The sequence below is a fragment of the Canis aureus genome, chromosome 25 (assembly GCF_053574225.1).
Source record: "Canis aureus isolate CA01 chromosome 25, VMU_Caureus_v.1.0, whole genome shotgun sequence".
In the NCBI taxonomy this organism is placed as follows: domain Eukaryota; kingdom Metazoa; phylum Chordata; class Mammalia; order Carnivora; family Canidae; genus Canis; species Canis aureus.
The window spans coordinates 32,915,268-32,938,957 of NC_135635.1; the positions used below are offsets into that span (position 1 = coordinate 32,915,268).

Below are 23,690 nucleotides of genomic sequence, written 5' to 3' on the forward strand. Positions count from 1 at the left end.
GAATTAGCAATAATAACCTAAGTAACCACTTTGTATTTTCCCATGTATAAGCAATAATCAATGGAGTCATCTTGTGGACGTTGAAGGTAAATTTTATAATCCAGGATAGAAGGCAAAAAGAGCAGATCATTAAAATTTCCCCAAGGTCCTACTTTGAAGATCAACATAAACTGCTTTGATAATTTCAACCTAACCAGTTTTTCGCCAGTAATGAAGAACAAACTGAATATCTGGCTTGAATTGTATAAAATATCTGAATACAGTGAGCGGTTCAAACTATGAGAGGTATGAAAATGACCATGATTAAGGACACAGCACATTCACTTCCTATGTCATATTCACTCTAGGGCAAAACCTTACTGAAAGGCATGATGGATAAAATCTCTCTCACAACACTAAATTTGTTGTTCTATTCTTTTGGGGGCAACCTCATATTACTGGATTTATATAATGTAATATTCATATTATTATAATCTATTATATCACATAAAAGACTCCTAACAATTTCAAAGAGTAGTAAGTAAATGAAGTGAAATATACTAAATTTGTTGATGAAACTGAATCAGTGACCCCAAATATATTTGAAGCCAAAGAATAAATGACCAATGATTAAGAAAAAAATTTGTCAAAAAAAGAAAAAATATAAATGCAATTTTGTGGCAAGACAGCAATTTCAAACTGTTAACTTGTGTAAATATAGATCTTATATTTTACCGTCATGAAATTTAAAAAGAACATACAGAATATATGTTCTAGAATACTTCTCAAAATGAATTCTACAGTCTCTTAGCAACTAAAGTTCTACAAATAAGCAACCTAATAAATAAGCAACCTCCTGACACTAATGAAAGATTATAATTGTGATAGATAATCTGGTTTCAAACTTTTGTTTTCATTGTAAAAGCCTAATTGTTCTTTTATAAAATAAACTTAGAGTAATACTATACTTTTAAATTGGAAAATAAATACAAACCAATAAAATATCATATGTATCACTTTTAAATACAGGGGTCAATCACAAGAATTTAATGTGCAAGAAGTTGTTTTCTAAAGTTGCAGTACTTAGAAAGTTCAAAACTTACTGTTCTATGTCATATTAGTCAGGGATATATTCATATATCCCTTGACAAAACTAGAGAATTGTACTATACCATTTATTTAAAAATTTTAGTAAGTACCACAATTTAAACACTAGAGTTTAAAATTTCTGCTATCTGAAATATTATGTAAATAAAAATTTCATTCTTCTTACCCTCTGGGTCACTATTGACTTACCATATCTCAATAAATGTTTCCACTTCAGAAGAAAAAGTCTTTTGAAAACTGTGAAACTAAATTTACAAAATCATTGAATTACATTATTTTTAAATATACCACAGGTTTTAACTAAGACTAAAGTGGATATCAACAATTAATATTAACCTAAAACAACTGAGTATTTATTTAAGCTCTCTTGCACTAGAATACATTAGCTAGAAAGAAAAGGAGTATGCAGACCTACATATGAACTTGTTTCTAATTCAAAATCTGAATGACAGAAAAATAAATTTATTATTTAAAAAAAATCTGAATGACAATTTAAGGAAAAAGTAATTAGAATAAAAAGTTAGGACCCTTAAAAATGTGAAAGAATTAAATGGCCAAGAGGAGGCAGCATAATGAGAAAGAATTAGAACCCAGAGTACAAAAAAAATCTGTTAAAAATTTTTTTTCTTTCTGTGCTATGACTTATATTCAGAGAATTAACATTCTTCCCAGAAAGCTACCAAACAATAGCTCCAACACACACACACACACACACACACACACAGAAATCTCACTCTTCATGCGAAACAAGGCTTATTTATGGCTTCTTTCCCAAAAAAAATCTATTCAGCAAATACATTGTTTTCAATTTCTACAAAAAAAAAAAAAAAATATATCAAACAAACTAAAATATCCAACACAAAAAGAATATTAAGTTATTTAAGGTCAGAAAACACTATTGTGGTGATCAAATGTTCTGACAATGACAGAACATAAAATGGTGAGAAATTACAGGAATTTAACCTTTGACCTCACCATCCTAAGTACTGTTTCCCTAAAAGAAGCTTAAAGCAAACATTTCAACTTCCTAGCAAGCAAGCTCTAAGTTCACCTTGCTATGTAAACTCAGTAAAATTCAAGTATTCTTTAATTAAAATGGTCAAAGATAAAGAGTAATTGGTTCTTACCTCTGGTCCTGATGCATGTGCCAAGTCTCCTCACTGGCATAGTTGCTGCCTAAGCAGCTACAAAGACCAGGTCAGCAGCCATTTTGAGACAGCTGCACTGTCTCAGTTGCACTAAAGTGTAATTAAGATGGCTGCAATGTGCACTCAAGAACTCACACAGTGAAAACTCAGCTATGTATCAAACAAAGCCCCTCCCACTTTGTCAGTCTGCAGGAAACTGAACACTGACAACAGCTAATGCATATACTGCAACAAACAATGCAGCTGCCTAGGACACAGAAAACAGAGAAGGCAGCAAGCCAGTTTTGTAACACAATGCCTGTGAATCCGGACTTGCAATACAGACTTTGTGCACATCCAGATCCCAGACAGCCTGAAATCCATGCCACATATTAGCAGTTACAGAGATAGAGCCAAATCACACACAGCAAACATCAGGGAATACGCTTGAAAGAAAGCCTCCATTTCAGTCCAGAAAAAAAAAAAAAAAAAAGTCTGCTCAAGGCCTTTTTTTTTTGTCTTTTATAGTACTTTTATCATGAAAAGAGTGCCAATTTTTATAGTTTCTGGAAAATTAAATTGTTTAAATCCTGATAGTCAATTTCTACTTATAGAAGGCTAATTAAAGATTTTTTTTCCACCACAGAGTCTAAGCCCCCAAGTACTGAAATCTAGCAGAATGGTTAAAGCTTGCAGTCAAATTTTTGAATCTTGACAATAATTTTAAATAACTGCAGGGAAGAGACTAGAGTCATTACAGCTATGCTGGCAACAAAGCTTATTTTGAGGAATCTGCCATAAAGATAAAATAATTTCTTCGCTTTTGTAGTCCAGATGGCCACAAAGATAACTCCAGGTGAGTGTTTGGTCCCAGGGCAAATTAAATTTCATTCCCTGCTTCAGACCTCCCAACATTTTAATATGAGGGGAAAACAAAGAATGTAGACACCCCGGGGGATAAAAACCAAAAAGGGAGAACAGTAGACTAAAATTCAATATGAAAGTGAGTATACTAAAAAGACAAATTTGAGAGAGATCCCAACATATCTGGTCTTGGGAGTAACCTACCCATCAAGAGAAGAGAAAGACAAGAGCACAGAAAGGAACTGTTTGCTTGGTAGCTCATATCATCTAAGAAATCTACCTTCTCCTTTTTTCCTTGGTTTACCCTTCTTAAGATCTAGCTGCCCTATGTGATTTTGAGTCTATCCATCACATGATATAGATATTTACTAAAATTCATTAAGGGTATAGGAAAGTGGTAGGCATACAGCTTAAAGGAGATTGGCACAAATTGATAACTGTTCAAGCTGAGTGATGGGCACATGGAGTTATTTCATTCTATTTCTGTATATATTTAAAATTTAACGTAATAAAATTCAAAAATAAGACAAACGTAACTCAACATTTTTTATTTTAAATTCAATTAACTAACTCAGCTTCTTAAAAGATCCTTACATATTCTCCAAGGGGCAAACTGTATAATGTATGTAAAGACTTAAGTACTACATTTGATAAAAAAATATATATATATTATGCTTAACCAAGCCACATTAATTCTTCAAAAAAGAATTGTTTTTTGAAGATCACTCTGAGGGCCACTCAAATCTATTTGTCAAAAGCAAGAGGTTGGTAAACTGCAGAAGATTCAAACAAGATAGACATTACTGTAGCACTGAAATGGGATTAAGATTAATGGGAAGACAAATAACAAAAATTTTTAAAGCTGCCAAGCGAGCAGCTTCTGATATTTAGGATAGGAGATTCTTTTGGAAGTCTGTTCTACAAAAATTTAAATTATGTAACACACCTTCAAATGTACCCTGTCCAATCCCCCATCCACAACCCAAGCCTCCCATATCCTCAAATACCTTTCCAATGTAAATCCTGACTACTTTCCTGAGCAAACTAAGCTGCTAGCTATTACTAACTGGCTATAAGAACTACTTTTTTTTTTTTTAAGATTTTATTTATTTTTTCATGAGAGACACAGAAATAGAGAGGCAGACACACAGGCACAGGGAAAAGCAGGCTCCATGCAGGAAGCCCAATGTGGGACTTGATCCTGGGACTCCAGGATCACGCCCTGGGCCGAAGGCAGGTGCTAAACTGCTGAGCCACCCCAAGAACTACTTTTAACCCAATCTAGATCTCAAAGTAAGCAGAATTTCCCTCATTGTACCAATTCTCCTCCAGCCACTGGAATCATTTTATTAAATAAACTTAGAGTAATTTACCAGGTTTCCTCTATTATCCAAAGGCACATGAGAAAACAGTAACTACACTGATTGTGTACTTTACAACATAGCACTTAGAGGACAAAGGAGTACAGAGATACATTAATATATATCAAGCCTTCAGGTAAGTTTTACATGCATTATTTCAATTGATTCTCACACTAGTCCACAAGGTAGTTATTATTTCCAACTCATGAGTGAAGAAAACAGACTCAAAGATTAAATAACTTCACAAAAGTGTCAGGAGCTGCAATATATGCTAGACTATACTCAGTCTGAGCCCATGGAGCTTCCTTCACCCATCTCTTCCCACACAGGTTCTGTTTCTATGCATTATGAAAATGATTTAGAAAAGGAAAATGTTAGGCTGTTATTCAGATAACTGGGGCCACTGTCAACAACATGTTTCACTCTCTAGCCCAAAGAAACAATTCTACTTCACCAGATAAATCATATTCCAGACTCAACCTAAATTCTCTCATGAATAACAATATTTTCCTTACTCTGTCTTTCCCTTTACTATACTCCCCCAAACCAAGTATAATTTAGCTTTCAAGATCTTTTGTGCATACCATCAATATATTCACCACCTATCTATCATTCACTTGTGTTTTTATATATTAGTCCCTAAAGAACAGAAATCACATCTTAATTCATCTTCCATTCATTTTCATAGTACAAAACACAGCATTTATTTGCTCAATAGATGATGAGTCCTAATTAATTCCCAGTGTTTTAATTTCTACCACAAAAACCTCAGAAAATTCTATATCTTTAAGAACCTTCATTTTTAAGATCTCAACTCTTACTTTCTAAGAAGAAATAGTCAGCTAAAGACTCAATTAAGTTTTTAGCACTGGCCTAAAACAACCTCTGTACTTTAAAATCCAAGATGGAGGGGTGCCTGAGTGGCTCAGTCAGTTAAGCATTTGCCTTTGGCTCAAGTCATAATTCCAGGGTCTTGGGATTAAGCCCAATATTTTGCATATACAAAATATTAAAAATTCACAGAACCTAAACAGAAATTCTATCACTCTCATATATAGAAAATTACTTTAGTTAATACACTTTAGTTGCATATTATTAGCAGCCTTACACATCCAAAGAAAACAAACATTAAAAGGGTGTTAAGATAATGAAATGAAAACACATAATTTCACTCCCTCAATTCTCACCAAAACTACTGTAAAGGTATTTTTTGAAAGCATAAATCCTCAAGAATGAGCAGAAAAGTAAAAGAGAAAATATAGCTAAGATGATTTTGGGAGCTGGAAAATAAGCAGAACCACTGGTAACTAACTTAGGACTTCCCCACACATCATATTCCATGCTTCATTGGGGACAGGAATCAATTTTAAGTTACACGACAGCAACTTCAAAAGACACAGCAAGTAAAAGAACTAGGCCAATGGAGGTGAGCGGAGCAAATAGGATGGTGTGACTAAAAAAGGGAATACTAGTGAAAGCTATTTTTGAATCAATAAGATAAACTACATATCCTTATCACATTCCACAAAATACCTCCTCTCCACAATCCTAGCAAAAATATAAAGACAACATCCATAGTTAAAAATGATTAGCCTGTGTCTCTGCCTCTCTCTCTCTCTTATCTGTGTCTATCATAAATAAATAATAAAAAAAATCTTTAAAAAAAAATGATTAGCATACCAAAGAGAAAGGGACTGAGTTCTTACTGCAGAGACCCCTAGTCCTCTTTCTCCATTAATCTTTCAAAATGCTGGCAATCAAATCTTTATTCCTCATGTATAAAAATGGAGAACTATTCTCTGAGGGTACCTGAAAAGCACAAGACACAAGATCTTAAGGTCTAGGGCTCTCAAAAGACCGTCAACCCAGAAGCACCTGGGTGGCTCAGCCATGTAAGCCTCTGCCTTTGGCTCAGGTCATGATCCCAGAGTCCTGGGATCAAGACCCACATTGGGCTCCCTGGTCAGCAGGGAGTTCTCCTCCTCCCTCTGCTCCCGCTGCTTGTGCTCTCTCTTGGGTGCTCTCTCTCTCAAATAAAATCTTAAAAAAATAAATAAATAAACAAGCAAACAAAGCCAACCCAAATAAGCCGAAGAGACATTGAAAGCTGACAAGTGTAAATATTTTCATCAACTTTAAAAAAAATTTTTGAGAGAGAACGTGTGCAAGTAGGGGTGGGAGGTTGCAGGAGGAGAGAGAAAGTACCTTAAGCAGGCTCCACACATAGCACAGAGCCCCATGTGGGGCTTGATCTCACGACCCTGAGATCATGACCTGAGCTGAAATCACAAGTCAGATGCTTAATCAACTGAGCTGCCTAGGCCCCCTCTAATCAACTTTTTAATCTTCCACAACATGTAATAGAGTCAGGCAAGGCAGAAAAGGGCAACTGAAAAGTCTACCATGGAAGACAGAGACCAAACACAAACTAAAACAAAAAACATGAAAACTATTTAAGAAAAAAACTTCAAGAAAAATTAATATCCACAGATAAGAAAAAAATGTTGCAATCATATGTCAAGAATAGAATACCAGGGGAACCTGGACGATTCAGTCAGTAGAGCATGAGACTTGATCTCAGGGTCATGAGTTTGAGACCCACATTGGGCATAGAGTTTACTTTAAAAAAAAAAAAAAGAATACTATAGTCAAGGACCAAAAATAGAAACTATGAACATGATAAAAAAAAAATGAAAAACTCAACAGAAGAACTAGATGATAAAGTTGAAGAAATCTAACTGAACAAAAAGACAAAGTTGTAAGCAGGAGGGAAAAAAAAATCTAAGAAAAGTGGAGTACCCCTCCAAAAATTCTCATTGGAATGATAAAATAGCATAAGGCATCACAATGAAATCATTTAGGACAAAGTTCCAAAACTGAAAAACAAGAGTTGCCAAACTGAAAGGGCCTGATGAATGCTAGCAAACAAAGATAAAGAGATCCACATCAAAGAATTACAGTGGAATTTCAAAACACTAGAGACTATTGACAGATTAACAGCTTTCAGTGAGGGAAAAATCAGAAACATGAATGGCTTCAGATTTCTCAGCAGTTAACTGAAGCAAGAAGATAATAAAACAGTGTCTTTAAAATTCTAAAGAAAAGTATTTTCCAACCTAGATTTCTATACCTAGCCAAACTATCAATCAAGTATCTAAAAATATAGTGACAATTTTCACACACTCCTGATTTCAAAGAACATACTTCCTATTTACTCTTTCTCAAAAAGCTACTAAAGAATAGGGTCTCCTTCCCCCAATGACAGAATAAATCAATAAAAAGGCATGACATGTGGAAAACAAAGGTGCTACATGGCCAAGGGATAAAGGAATTCCCTACGTGGTAAGTAAAATTCTGATCAGAGCAGTGTACCACATGTAGAGGGCAATGAGGCCTCTACAGTAAGACTCAAAAAAAAAAAAAAAAAAAAAAAAATGAGTCAAACCCTTGCTGCCAATGTACCTGAGGGAAGATATCTATTTACTTGAAATAAACATCAAAAGATCCTTAGTAAAGAACTGTACCAAATCATCCTATTATTCATAGGTAGAAGAGACTCTGGGATACGCCTCCTGGTTTAAGTTGACATTACCTTAATGAATCAACATCAGTCATAACTCTATCAACAGAATGGGTCAGGATTTCTGTGATTCTGTTAGTCCAGTGAAGACATTTTGTATAAATAGATTACTTAAACCCAGATAGGTGAAACAAGAATTACTTAGGATTAAATAAACTGATTTAACTATGGTTAATATTTTATCTTTAATGGTTACAGAGAGAAAATATTTTCTTCTTAATCTATCTTTAAACTTCAATTTAAAATATACTTTGTGTAAGTAATAATTTAAATAATATCTTGATTCAGTATCCTCAAAATTCCAAGGGAAAAATATTCTGTGAAAGATCTTAATACTAGTTATAATTAATAAGCCACCAGAACAATTAAAGAGCAATTCTGTAGGAAAATACTAAATATATTAATTGGGCCTTATCTAAACTGATTTTGTTTTTACCTTTTTATAAACCAGATAAGAATGTTTCCCTCCGAGAAGAAATGTGTGGGAAATATCAGAAAGGGAGACGGAACATAAAGACTCCTAACTCTGGGAAACGAACTAGGGATGGTGGAAGGGGAGGAGGTTGGGGGGTGGGGGTGAATGGGTGACGGGCACTGAGGGGGGCACTTGACGGGATGAGCACTGGGTGTTATTCTGTATGTTGGTAAATTGAACACCAATAAAAAAAATAAATAAATAAAATAAAGCACCTACTATTGCTAAAAAAAAAAAAAAAAAAGAATGTTTCCCTCCTATCAGGATAAAATTGGATAAACAAATTGGTAATCATGACTACAAGAGAAATGTAACATATAAAAAAAGATAACTTATAATTACGTATGATAGGGAACAAGGACTGCACCTCAAATGTAGAAATGATGCCTAGTAAGTCCTCCCAGAAACTAATTTAGTATGTCTTCTATATTTCTGGGTTCCCAGGTTTAATAGGAATAAAGAATATCACTTCCCAATAGACTAGAATATTGAAAAATATGGAAACCTCAGAACCATAAGACCCTAGTTTTAAATACTGCAGTGAAAATTCGCTGAGATAAATTAGACAGCTTTGGTTCCTGATCTCGTAATTAAGCAAGTAAATAAGTTACTACACTTTACAAAATATCTAGACTCTTAAACCTCATGCCAAATATATGCAGTTTTGCTAACCAGACAATAGGAAAGTCTGTATTAATCAACTTCTCATTAGACCTGTGAAAATTATCCAAAAAAAAAAAACAAATCAGAAGATCATTAAACAAATTTATGTGGTCAAATTTGTGTCTTAAGGGGCAGGAATCTGGCCACAGGAATGGTTATGGGAGAAAACTGACACTTTGTTTTGCTACAATTTTGAGCGCGCATATCCACAAGTTTCATACCTGGATGGTAAATAAAACAGAACAGAGCACTTTACACCCTTAAATTAAAAAAAAAAAAAATTTTTTTTAATTTTTCAAAGGGCCTATGTGGATTTCGTCCTCAAAATAAATCATCTCATCTCTAACTCTGGCAATAATGAACTCTGAAGATATATAATTAATGTGAGAAAATGACTGCTTTTTACCACAAAGAAGCTTACTGTAAACTTAGTAATTTTCCAGGGCTTTTATTTGTTAAATACCTTCTAAAATAAAACAGTCCTAAATCTAGATTCCTTCACAAACCTTTGCAAATACACTATTTTTTTAAATGCTTATTTTTCCCTTTTAGTGAGTGGTATCATAAGACTACTTTTCTAAATTATTTTTTAAATGAATTTAAATTCTAGTTCCAGTAATCAAGAATACTGTCATTTTCTGTATAGCTCCTGCATTGAAGGACTCCTTATAGCTGCACCTAGCTGCCTCTTAAATATTCAAGCCTAACTGATCCATCAGTTGATTGAAAACAGAAAAGAAAAATATGCCAGGAAAAACCGCTAACCATTTTTTATATCTAATCTCATTTAACTCTCACAACTACCCTACCAGGTAGGTGATACCACCATTTTACGTTAATACAGCTGGGAGATTCTAAATGCCCTGATCCCAATATAAAATTAACTGTTCTTTCCACTTCACTATATTACTGATTTTAGGAAAATCCTCTGTCTTTTTCGTTCATTTCTGCCATCTTCCAACTTTCAAATCACTTAAGTTTGGTGAAAAAGGAAGGAATTACACAAACTTGAAATGCTAAATAATTATGGCATTTCATCATCTCACCAAAACCTTATTAATTTGCATATACTACCTCCTTAAGAGTTATACCTTAGAAATTACTTAATGGTAAACAATGGTATCTCCTTGTTTTCTTCAATTTTTTTTAATGAATGAGATGAAAGAATTTTTTGCTAAAACTTGACTCACAATTTATAATTTTTCATATGCAAAGTGCCTGTCAAATCTTTTTACAATTTATCCAGTGGGTGCTTAAATAAATTATGTGTTCAATTATTAAAAAGAAAAGCCTGACATCAGTGGATAATTATGAGTTATATGAAAAAAAGGAACTAGTATATCTTACTTCCCTTTTTTTGCACCTCCACCTAAAACAAAAGGGTTCTAGTATTTCAATAAGAAAATACTTATTGAATACTAAGGCAATATGGAAAGCAATCTTATACTTTTAATAGTGGCCTTATCACTCCTAATTAAATGGATTTTTCTTTAAAATGTGACATTTGTCAGCCACATCAATAAGATATAATTCCTAACAGCAGATAGCTTATGAAGCACTACACAACTATAAACACAGAAGTCAAAAGGAATAAATGCCTTTAAGCAAGATAGGAAGTAAAACAGAGTTTAAAAAAAAAAATTAGGGATCCCTGGGTGGCACAGCGGTTTCGCGCCTGCCTTTGGCCCAGGGCGTGATCCTGGAGACCCGGGATCGAATCCCACGTCGGGCTCCCCGTGCATGGAGCCTGCTTCTCCCTCTGCCTATGTCTCTGCCTCTCTCTCACTCTCTCTGTGACTTGAGACTATCATAAATAAATTTTTTTAAAAAATTAAAAAAAAAAATTATGGGATGCCTGGGTGGCTCACTGGTTGAGCGTCTGTCTTCTGTTCAGGGCATGACCTGGAGTCCTGGGATCGAGTCTCATATCGCGCTCCCTGCATGGAGCCTGCTTCTGCCTCTGCCTATGTCTCTGCCTCTCTTTCTCTCTCTCTCTCTCTCTCTGTGTCTCTCATAAATAAATAAATAATCTTAAAAACAAAATTAGACTTACAACTGAGAATAACAACATCCTTTATTATTTATAATATGTAGGCACCATGGCAGCAATGACTCTTACTTAACAAAAATCATGACTCTTATATCATATACCAGGGAGCTATTCAGAGTTCTCCTAACACACTACCTTCTTTCTCATTTCTGATACTCTGAAAACCCTATTTATCCCATTTACTGAAAATAGCTTTCTAATTCATCCCTTAAAATACAACTCCCCTAAGATTTCCTTCATCTCCCCCATTACAGCTTCACTTTCTGGGCCTTACATGAATATCTACTGGGTTTTTTTTTACTTACATAGAAAGCTGTTTTTAATTACTTATTTATTAATCAGATAAGCTTTATCTATGTGCAAAGAATTTACAACCACGATCTTTTTACTTGTGTAAATTACAAAATCCTCAAAAATCACATTTTCCATCTTCAAGATGTATATTTCACACTTTACTGAAGAAAAAAAGGATCTGGAAAAAATAATAAAAACATAAATTCGAGGTACTTGGCTGGCTCAGTCAGTTTAGCATGAGACTCTTGATGTCAAGGTCATCAGTTTGAACCCCAAATTGGGTGTAGAGATTACTTAAAAATGTAATAAAAAAAAAAAAAAAAAGCTTTTTAAACATAAACTCAACTTTGAGACTAAAACAAGTAGTTCAAACAATCGTCATTCACAATTGTCACTACCCGCAGTCCTCAGTCACAGACTTTCATCCTTTTAAAATAAACAAGTTATCTGGTAAAGTTTAAAAATATTAACACTGAGGGGTACTTGGGAGGCTCAGTGATTAAATGTCTGCCTTTGGCTCAGACTGTGATCCCAGGGTCCTGGGATTGAGTCCCACATCAGGCTCCCTGCAGAGAGCCTGCTTCTCCCTCTGCCTATGTCTCTGCCTTTCTCTCTGTGTCTTTAATGAATAAATAAAATCTTTTTAAAAAATATTACACTGAATAAATAACAAAAATATCACACTGAGATTTTAATATTAAATTAAAATTCCAATCTTGCAAAGCTAAACATGATTTAATATGTTTGCAAAGGCAAGCAGAAAGGCTAAGTATTTCACCAAATAAGATAAATAACAGCTCTCAACCACAAATCATGACTCCAAAGCTCTCAATATTCCACTTCAAAGGAAGATATAGAGGAGTGCCTGGGTAACTCAGTCAGCTAAGCATCTAACTCTTGATTTTAGCTCAGGTCATGATCTCAGGGATGTAAGATCAAGCGCCACGTCAGGCTCCACACTGGGCATGGAGCCTGATTAGAATTCTCACTCTTCCTCACCCTCTGTCCCTCTCCTGATTCTTTCTGTGTCTCTCTTTAAAAAAAAAAAAAAAAAAAAAAAAAGGAAGACAGAAAACCAGTTTTCAATATCAAATTATGAACTACTTTGAGAGACTTTTCCAGCTTCTTTTATAGCAGAAAGGGCTAGTTATTCCCTAACACTCATTTCTTTCTTTTTATAAAATTCCTTAATTTTAGCTGAGCACATGGCTGTCCAGCTAGATATATTAACCAGCCTTCCTTTCCCAACTATGTATGTTCCAATGACTAAACTCTCACCCATAAAACATGAGTCAAAGCAATACATGCCACTTCCAGATCATGTTTTCAAAAGAATGAGGTATGAACTCACTCTCATTGCCCTTTCTCTCTTGCCCCTGGTTGGTGGAAACTGTGGAGTAGTCATGTTCGACCTGGAAACCATGTTAAGTCAAAGCCACCCCCTAAACAACCTTTTGTTTTATTATAAGAGAGAAATAAACATTAAGCATCCTTAAACACGGTAGTATTTTCACAGAGCAGTTAAGCCTTTATTAGCTCCTGACATTTACCACCTAAAAGGAAATGTCAACAATAGCCTCTTTTCTCTTTGGTATTTTTCACTACAACTTCTTTTTAAGACACTTACCCTAATAAGGGTAGTAACAAGGCAGATACACTCCTATTAAACTTCTAAACCTTAGTTGAGAATGTGCTGAAGTAGTCACATCATTGACTGTTTCACCAAACGTTCTGGTTCTCAAAATGGCAGATTGTAGTCTCATCTTCTAGGTTTACCTTTCTACAAAATTGAAAGGTACTATCTTTGAGAACTACTGACTCAAGGAGAATTCCTTTAAAAGCTCTGTCAGTTCTGTGAATCACTACTCTAACATTCAAGTCAAATCTCTCATTAGAATGTAAAAATGCCACAGAGTACTGGACAAATATTTCCTAGGTACCCACAAGACAGTAATTCCCCCAAAGTAGCACAAGGCTATACAAATAATAAAGGGACAATGAACTGTATAGTATGACATTATTACACTACTACCTCACATCAAACAAAGGGGCCCTCTCTCCTAAATTAAAAAGTATATAGTTCATTATTCCTAGTCATTAGATTAAAAAAATAATAAAATATTTTTATAATATTCTGAGCGATGAAAAACTGCAGACATGAATACATGAATATTTTCCATGATAAAGTTAATAGGTTATCTTTATTTCTCAGACTTTCATGTTTACAGAGATCCAATTATAAGGTCTCTCACAAGGTACTGTGAACTGTACCCTTAGGCCTATCACATTTTTTGGAAAGTGGCCAAGGAGATGCCTGAATCATTCTCTTAAAACTCAAAAATGCAAATGATTAAAATTCAAAACTGAAGACATTCACATTGTACAAACAAGCACTAGTACCCTGGTATTCTCATTTTTCAGGCATTAAAAAAAAAAAATGAAAATGCTGCCCAGCTCTCATACTGTCTCCAACACGAAATGGGTCTCCACCATGTAACTTGAAGCATATATAAACAAAGCTTAATTTTTTGGAATTTGCTTTTCTATTTTAAATAAGCTAAAAGGACAGGATAAACCACTTATTTGCTCTAGATTTCAGGACAATCTGAGAAAGAACAGTGCAAAATCATTTTTAAAGTCTTGGGCTCTGTAAAGAACAGAACAAAGTCAAATGGGCAAGAATTTCAAAAGAGAAATTCCACTAATGGACAGATAATTTCTAGATGCCCTAGGGAAGCTACAGAGACTATCGCTTTTTTACACTCTATCATTTACATTATGTTAAAACATCACCTAACTTTTATCCACAATACAGCCCACATGGGACTCCCTTGAGAAAGTACATATGCCCATGTATGAATTTTCCATATACCTCAAAACTTAAAAATTATAACATAAGCCTTCTAAACTAAATCATACACTTCTTTGCCTTCCTGAACAAGTTAATATTCTCTATGATCCAGAATCACTAATAAGATCATCAATTACCATGCTGAACATGTTATAAATACTGACTCAGCTCTAGGAATATTAATTCCCAAACTATATGACCTTAAAACTGTTTTTAAATTCTTGTTTCTAACACTTGAAATCTGACCCCTCTTCACTATCAAGATGCTAGCCATCACTTCCAGCTCCTATCCATTTGTGTTTCTCTAGTAACACTTCTCCTGTCCCAATTTTGCTATTTCTCATCTACTATAGTCTGAAAAACTAAGTATCATAAATTGTCATAACTAGAAAAAGGATTCAAGAGCAAAGGTCACATAAAAAAGTAAAATATGCAAATTTTTTATGAATGGTTTTGCTTGAAAAAGACCCAAAGATGGGGATTCTTCATTTCAAAAGTTTCATTTAAAAAAATAAATAAAGTTTCATAAAAGCCAATAATACCTTAACAACTGATTTCTACCTATTTTCTAGATTTATTTTCATGAAGTCAATTGGCACAAAAAATAGATTTAATGGACAATGAATATATACTAACAATTAGGAAAATATCCTTATGAGACTAAAAATAAACATGAAATCAGAGACTAAAAATAAAAACTTTTTAAACTTTATTATAGCATTAGGCTCCATCCCGGTCAGAAAAATGACTTAGAGAACTTTTTAACATTCTTCCATTAAAAAAAACAAAACAACAACAAAAAGAAACCTATGTTAAAGAAAAATTTTGGTTTCAAATATTGTAGAACACTTTAACTTGCCAACATATTTTCCCACTTCTAGCTTCATATTTGCACTATTTTCATATCACCATGTCCTAAGGCAGATTAAAAATAGAAATGCAGTTTTATACCCTATAACAACTTATCCCTATTAACATTATATCAGCACTAGGAAACAAGTAAAAATAACACTTTAATGAAAAGTAACAGGTATTGCAAATTCTCCCACTCTTCCTTTAAAAAGGACATTTCATGGAATCTGCAGAAAGTGTATTCTATTCGTGAGTAAAACAAATAGAAAAACAGTATAAAGATGTAAACTTATCCCAATTTTGATTTAATGCAATTCTAAGCAAAACTTCAAATAACTGACTTTTTAAAAACTTAACCAAATTAATCTAAAGTTTATCTGCAAGAACAAGGGAAGGCTAGTTAACAAATTGTGAAAAGGAATTATGCGCCTTGCCCCTCCATATATGTATATAGTCTAGAGCACTACAGCAAATGAAACAATGCACTACTGCTATATGAATAAGGCCCAAATACAGTGCTTATTAACTTGCTTTTAAATTTTATATTACATATTCTTGTCAAAAGTTGATGAAAACTGTAACTCTCTCCCCAGAAAAATGCACATATGCACATTCACATAAAGTTGTGTATGTCAAGAAATCCATGGAAGGATCTAACAAAGAAGGCTCTTAAAGCCTATCTATAGAAACTCCTGAGGCCAATGGATCCCAGGTTAAATATCCCTAGTAGAGGAACCAGAATTATAGCTCAAATCTACTAACTGATAATCAAAATTAGCAACTCCAGTAGGAAAAAAGATCCCCAACATAAAATTCTAAGAAAACCAGGTATTTGGAAAAACTGGAAACTAGCAACCCATCTTCATACAATATGGCAAAATAGACCCCATACAGATTAAAACACATAGTTTTAAAGATCATTATAATATGTAGAAAAATAAAACAGGTGAATATTTAGTTCATCTCAGAAAAAGTCATATTTTCTAAGCAAATAAGTCTTAGAAGAAATCACAAATGAGAAAAAATAATGCATTATGCTACATAAAATGGGAAACTTTTGAATATATAAAACCATAAGCAATTTTAGTAATAAACTTTTAAAAAGCTACCAAAAATATGAAAAGCAAAGGGCTGTATCTAAATAGCTGTTACCAATAAGAAAAATGTTAACATCCACCACAGAAAAATACATCAAAAAGCCTCAAACAGCTAATTCACAAAAATGAGCTAATGCACAAAATTGCATATATAGACATTAAAAAGTTCAACTTCACTAGTTATCAAAAAGAAAAAAAGTTATGAGCTACTATTTTTCAGCCACCAAATTGATAGTGGTATGGGAAATGCTTTTCAAAAAAACTATATTTTTATTAATTTTGTAAATTATTTTAAAATAATTTCAAAGCCTTTTGAAGCAGTAATTTCAAAGAATTATCATGAGATGCAGTTCATGACTCATGTGGAAGGATGTTCACCGTAGCATTATTTAGAACAAAAAAATGGGCAACAAATGGTCAATAAAAGAAATGTTTAGTAGGTCAAACTATATTCTTATTAGAAATAACAATATTATGCAGCCATTTAAAAACATTTGAAGAATATTTGATGATTTGGGATATTTTTATAACATAATATCATGTAACCATTAAACAACATTTTTAAAAGAATATTATACATTTAAAAAGCACTAGAGTATTTTTATAAGAATAAGGATATAGGAAAATGTCCACAGTGTAATACTAAAGAAACAGGACTGAAATTATGGCCCAAGCGAAAAACTAACTGATCAATATTTATTGAACAATCAATACTTATTGGTCAACAGATCAACCATAGAAAAATAACAAAAAAAAAAAAAATCACCAAAACATTTAGTTTTTTTCTAAATGCTGCTAATTCTAAACACTTTTCAAATCTGCTATAAGTAAAAAAAGGTATTTAAATATATGTATCACATATTCCAATCATAGTTTTCTTAAGATTTTATTTATTTATTCATGAGAGACAGAGAGAGAGAGAGAGAGAGAGAGGCAGAGACACAGGCAGAGGGAGAAGCAGGCTCCATGCAGGGAGCCCGACGTGGGACTCGATCTCGGGACTCCAGGATCACGCCCTGGGCCAAAGGCAGACTTTAAACCACTGAGCCACCCGGGCTGCCCCTCAAATCATAGTTTAAAGAAAAAAGACAATTTTAAAATGGTTTGCGGCTTAATTATCAAAATTTTTTTGTCTAAACTACATTTTGTGATGTTTAAAATCTACAAAACTAAAAAAGGTTTTAAATTACCCCAGTAACTTAGTATTCATTCCTTAAGTAATCTAGTCTTAATATTATATGTGTTGCATATGTGCCAAAATTTGTGGCATCATAACTACCAAACTAAAATTGCAAAACATGCTTGTTATTGAAAGAATAATAGCAAACAGTGGACGAGTTCAGACAATTCATTAGTCTTAGTTTTAAGTTTATAGAAGTATAGTTGCCTTTCTAACATACAGCAAAATTATCTAATATTTACATTATACGTCATGCTCCTCACTGTTTTCAAGTACCTCTTACAATCTTCAGCATTAACCTAAGAGGCAATCATTTGAATATTCAAATAAAAACATAAGCTTAAATATACAAACCAAAATATTTCACTTTTTTTAACCTAAGTATGTATATTAATATACAAACCCAGAGACAGAAAATACAACATATTTTCCACTCTCAACATGTGAAATCATGTCCCAGGAGGTGGGGGAGGGGTGTGCTGGGTAATCGCCCCAGAAATATAAAAGGGGATGAGATTACACAACTGCCCTCTAAATATATTTCTGTGTAGAAGAGTCCAGAGGTCCAGGAATTATATGAACGGCGAATTTCCTGTTGAGGAAAAAAGAATTACCTTTCCTATCACCCCATTCACTCTCACCTGTGACGTCACTTTTTAAAAATCCACCAACCAAAACTATTCCTTTCAATTACATCTACTTAGCACTAAACGGTACTTGCTGTGGGCAAGAAAAACGTCCCTAACCAACCATTATAAAGCACTAGTCACTTCTTCATTTGACAGATGACTGATTTAAACTCAGTTTTATATAATGACCAAGAAACCAATTATTGTACACACAAACCACAGGTGAAGTTCATGAAAAGCAGTTACAAGTTTTTAGTTCAGTAACAAACAATTTGCACAATGATAGAATTTTATCAAATTGTATAACACCTCTCCTAGGGGTGTTATATAAGATTTAAATATAGTGACACAATCATTGTAAACTAAAATAATCAGCAGCATGCTTACAACTACCTCCTTTGAAAAACGAAAACTAGGAACACAATTTTAAGAAATCAAACACAACTGTAACTCACACACATGTAGATGGGACATTTTTTTTAAAGAATCAACTGATTTTTTTTCATTGATGGTTGACTCTATTTCCTCATAAAGGCCTCAGTGTAGTTAGTTCCTTGCAGAATTCTTTAGAAGAAACACTTACCAACCAATTTTTATTTCACATATCATAACAAATAAAATGCTAAAAAAAAAAAATGACTTAACCTTAAAAGTCAGAAGAGCAAAAATGATCAAACTGAAACAGTAAAGGACAAGTGATCAGAGACTGAAAAAAAAAAAAAAAAACTAAAACTCAAATACAAGTATGACCAGAAGCACACAAACTGTTAAAATCAAGACTTAGATTGAGATTTCTTTCTAAACAACAGTATTCAGATCTTCCCATTGCCCCTGTCCCCTCATATTTCCAAAAGTCAAATTGTTTCTATTTTGTAAAATTCCCTGATAACAGAACTGGTAAAAAATAGGGTTAAAAATGTTATTTGCAAACATGTAGTTCAATTAAATGTACTTCCCCTGAGACCACCACTAGGTGCTGATCTTCGTCTCCCTAAATAGAAACTTGAACCCAGCAACATCCTAAAAGTGAAATTATAATCGAGAACCACAAGTGACAATCATTTTTACAGAAAATTAAGGTCACAGCTTGCTTCTCAGAGAAACGGAAAAATATAGAAAGAGTTTGGGGTCAGTATAAGAGACCAACACAAGACAAACGTTTTCCCTGAAAAATGTGAGAATAGGAGGATAAGAAAATGAAACTCCTCAAGAATGAGGAAAATTAAATCTAGAACCCAAATGGCGTCCAACAAGAACATTAGATCTCGAAAATGAATATTGCGCTTGCGCAGCCACCGCCCCGCCAGCTGCACAACTGCAGCTAGAGCCCGACCCCGCAAGATCACGTGCTCCCATGCAGCGCCCGCCCGCAGCTCCGCAACCGCGCAGGCGCACACACAACTCCCGCAGCCGCCATAATGCGGTCTTGACTCTTCATAAATACAATAGTAATTTAAGAAAATGTGGTTACAACAGCCCCTAGGAGTCACATATACCTTCCGGGGCGGGAGATGAGGGAGGGGGAACCAAGTTCCTTCCTACAGAGCCGTTCCGCGCAACCGTCCTCAACGCGGCCGCTTCAGTATCGCGCGCTTCAGTCGCCGCGCCGCCGCTGCCGCCGCCGCCGCCTCCGCAGATTCAAAAACAAACCCGCTTCTCCCTTGCACGCGTCGGGGCCGTTATGCAAATTAATGTAGGCGGGGCTCCACGGTCGTAATATTGGCCACGCCCACGGTGCTAACAGCCAATAGGCTCGAGGATAAGCCGTTCCCTATGCAAATCTCCTGGTTTTTTATTTGAATGAGGGGAATTGGCCACGCCTCCTGCCTTGGAGCGGAGGAGGATGTCTGAGGTGGTGGCGCTGCGCCTTTCGTTGCAGTGTGAGGTGTGTTTTGAGTGGAGCTTCGCTCAACCAGGGAGTAGCACTTTGTGAGCGCCCTCTATGAGCCTTAGGAAAGAAGGAAGGAAATCCAGGAAATAGGTAGGTGAGAGAGTTAAAGAACTGAGAGGAAGATTTTCCAAAAAGCCTGGGGTGTATTTGTTCATCATTCACGTTGAAAATTCACAAAGTATACTTTAAAGTGTAAATAATGAGAGAAAGGCGAAAGCACATCTTTTCTTTCAGTTTTGTGCCAGAGCTAGCACTTGCAATAATCCTACCCTTCCACCAGAAGTTGCATCCCTTTCTATTCAGTTTTATATTGGGAGCCAGTCCTCAGTAAAGGTCACGGGATGGAGTGGAGAAGGTGCTACTCAGTTTGTGGGGCGATCTGCGCTCACCCAAGTACTCCTACCTTCTTGCCTGCTTCTTGGAACACTTGTGTTGACACAGTGTTGTCATCTCTAAGATGGTGATAATGCCTGTGATTCAAATCGGTGAAGAGAGCTCAATGACAGGAAAAAGGTAAAGGTGTTTTCCAGAGCAACGAGAGCGTAACAAATAGACCGTAAGCTTTGGTTATCTCTCTCTCTCTCTTTTTTTTTTTTTTTTTAAGATTTTATTTATTTATTCACGACAGACACACAGAGAGGCAGAGACATAGGCAGAGGGAGAAGCAGGCTCCATGCAGGGAGCCTGATGTGGGACTCGATCCCGGGTCCCCAGGATCACGCCCTGGGCCGAAGGCAGGCACTAAACCACTAGGCCACCGGGGCTGCCCGGTTATCTTGTTTTTTAATGTGATTTTCCCTTAAATGTATCTATTCATTCAGTTTTTATTTAGCAGTCATTATTCTAGAACTATATTAGGCGCCTGACAAAAAAAAAAAAAATCTATACTATAAGATACAGAAAAGTAAACAAGAAATTTTTGTAAGTCATAAGAAATTAGTGGAGGGTGGTTAATACTTATTTTTATGATTTGGATCTTTCCACTTAGTTGAAACACTGAGTGGATTTAGGAGAATCACCTAATCCAGACTTGGAGAATCAAAAATGCCTTCCTAGAAAAGCTGAACTCTACATGAGAACTGATTTAAAAGATTTTTTTGTGTAAAAGCTGAATTTTATTGTAGAGCAATGAGGGATCACTGAAAAGGTAATAAGTCAGAAAATAACACAATTAGATTTACATTCCTTTATTGCTAGCCTTTGTAAAGAACTTAACAAAGAATATAATATATGATTGTTCAAAAAAATTATAGTTTCAATTATAACAAATTATTTAGTATGTAGTTGCTCAATTATAAAATACTCAACATATTGTAAATATTAATATCAATATTAAAAGCTTCACTCTAAAATCATAAGATTGGAATAATAGCCCATCAGGTTTCTCTTTGTATTTTTTTTTAAGATTTTTATTTATATATTCATGAAAGACAGAGAGAGAGACAGAGACACAGGCAGAGAGAGAAGCAGACTCCAGGCAGGGAGCTGGATGTGGGACTCGATTCCAGGACTCCAGGATCACGCCCTGGGCCAAAGGCAGGCACTAAACCACTGAGCCACCCAGGCAGGGTTCCCTGTATGTTTTCTATGAACAATAAAGAATCATGTTTACAATAGTTCACTCTCAATTGTTTAGATTAATGATAAAGGAAAAAATAATTCAGCATTGACTCATGAATTGATCAATTTTCATAGGTATGCTCATATTCTAGATTTGCCTTCCTAAGACTCTAACTAGACAGTTTTATTGTAGTTGAATCTCCCCAGATATACTCAACCACATACTTACAGTTTCTTCAGCTATTCCACTTGCTGGCTGATCTAAACAATAATTGATTATTTCATTCAACAGCTTCAGTATTTATTATGCACTCAAACACTGAAAATGATCAGAGGAAATGACACTGCCTCTAATAGGGTAAGAGACATATATGCAAATAAACATTATAAAATTATTACTATCATAAGGTTAATGCTAAATAGAATGCTAAGTATAAAAGAAGTACAGAGGGGATCCCTGGGTGGCTCAGTGGTTTGGCGCCTGCCTTTGGCCCAGGGTGTGATCCTGAAGTCCCGAGATTGAGTCCCGTGTCAGGCTCCCTGCATGGAGCCTGCCTTTCTCTCTCTCTCTCTATTTCTCATGAATAAATAAATAAATAAATCTTAAAAAAAAAAAAAGAAGAAGAAGAAGAAGAAGTACAGAACAAGAGGACCTAAATCTTCCTCATAGAATACAGGGAAATTTCTTGCTGGTTTCTTGTATTAAGTGTGATACTTGACCTGACTCATAATGAAGAGCTTAAAGTGGCTGTCAGAATAATATTCAAGTTAGGCAAAACAGAAATGCAAAATACTTCTCATTTCCTATGGCACTAGACACTGGCCAATCAGAATGGATGTAGACTTGAAGACCTCCTACTTTGTCAGATGTTAATCCTTAAGTTGTAGGATTATAAAGAGGTCTAAGGGTTCTTCAGCTGGGGACCTAAGCAGACTGGATGGTAAGAGGAATATTCAGAGGTGGGGCAGCTACTTATAATCAGAACTAAAGGGTTTCCATATTTTATCTGTCATTTTGGCCTTATTTATACAAACAGACTGAATATTCTTCTTTTAAAAATGCTGCAGTAAAAATAAAGTTTAAACACACACACAAATGCTGTAGTAAAGCTCAATCACAGAACTTCTCACACAAAAAAAAATCCAAAAGCAGAAAAAACTAAAATAATAAGCAAAAATTTTTTTAAAACACGAAAATTGAGCAATTGAACAAGGAAAATAGAACGTTTGAAAAACAGCATAAACTTGAAAAATGAACAACTAAAGAGGAAAACTGAAGTTTCTAAGTACTACAAAATGAGACTACCTAATGTAGTGATTACAAAAATTAGCTTTGAAAGCTTACTACCTGAATTGGAATGTCTCTACTTCTTTATTGCTGCACATTCTAAACTTCTCTATACAAATGGTTCCTGAAATATGAAATGGGGATGACAAAAAATAGCCTCTGTCAGCTAAGGTTTTTCTGAAGATTAAATTCTGGTAAAACACTTCAAGCAATACTGAATGTATAGTAATATCTCAATAAGTGGTCAGCTAATAGTAATTATGGTAGTGGTAGTAGTAACAATAGTAGTAGTAGTACTTTTCAGCACGGTAAAAGTGCAGACATAGTTAAGCTTGAGCAGTTTCTATCTGCACATTCTACACTACCATTAAGAAGAAATATGAATTAACCTGATACTTTTTATTATTATCCTCCCATTTGCAGAGAAGTTTACTGAAGTGTCAAGTAGATAACCCTAGTAAAACTCAAAAACCAACTTTTGGAAATAGAAAATGTGGGAATCAGAATTCTAAGATGATCTCCACCCTTTTTGTTCATACTATGTATATAATCCTCTCCCCTTAAGTATGGGCAGAACCCATGACTGACTTCTAGCCAATACTAGCATATGGCAAAGATGCATGAATTTTGCAGATGTAATTAATGTCTCAAATAAATTGATTTTGAGTTGGGAATCCCTGGGTGGCCAGCAGTTTAGCGCCTGCCTTGGGCCGAGGGTATGATCCTGGAGTCCCGGGATCGAGTCCCACGTCAGGCTCCTTGCGTGGAGCCTGTTTCTCCCTCTGGCCATGTCTCTGCCCCCCCACCCTCCCTCCCTCCCTCTCTCTCTCTCTCTCTCTCTC

General features: G+C 34.9%; 1 protein-coding gene and 1 long non-coding RNA gene across 7 annotated transcripts in view; one reads left to right on the top strand and one right to left on the bottom strand.

The window, feature by feature from the left end:
- ATF7IP (activating transcription factor 7 interacting protein) overlaps window positions 1–19,789 on the bottom strand; it is a 111,888-nt gene extending 92,099 nt beyond the window's left edge. For 2 of the 6 annotated variants that reach the window (XM_077870993.1, XM_077870991.1), the window contains exons 1-2: window positions 2,214–2,479; window positions 1,276–1,331 (exon numbers count right to left, since the gene is read on the bottom strand). Coding sequence is in view for 1 of the 6 variants with exons in the window: in XM_077870987.1 (XP_077727113.1) it covers window positions 2,214–2,230 (17 nt within the window). In the remaining 5 variants the exon portion in view is untranslated. Of the gene's footprint in view, window positions 1–1,275; window positions 1,332–2,213; window positions 2,480–19,605 lie in introns of those variants that run through there. The other 4 variants (XM_077870987.1, XM_077870992.1, XM_077870989.1 and 1 more) reach the window with 3 other exon arrangements.
- A 44-nt stretch (window positions 19,790–19,833) lies between these two features.
- The window catches only part of LOC144297185 (uncharacterized), a 58,689-nt gene continuing 54,832 nt past the window's right edge, over window positions 19,834–23,690 (top strand). Inside the window, exon 1 of the long non-coding RNA XR_013364264.1 lies at window positions 19,834–20,090. This is a non-coding gene — a long non-coding RNA (uncharacterized LOC144297185). The remainder of the gene's footprint in view (window positions 20,091–23,690) is intronic.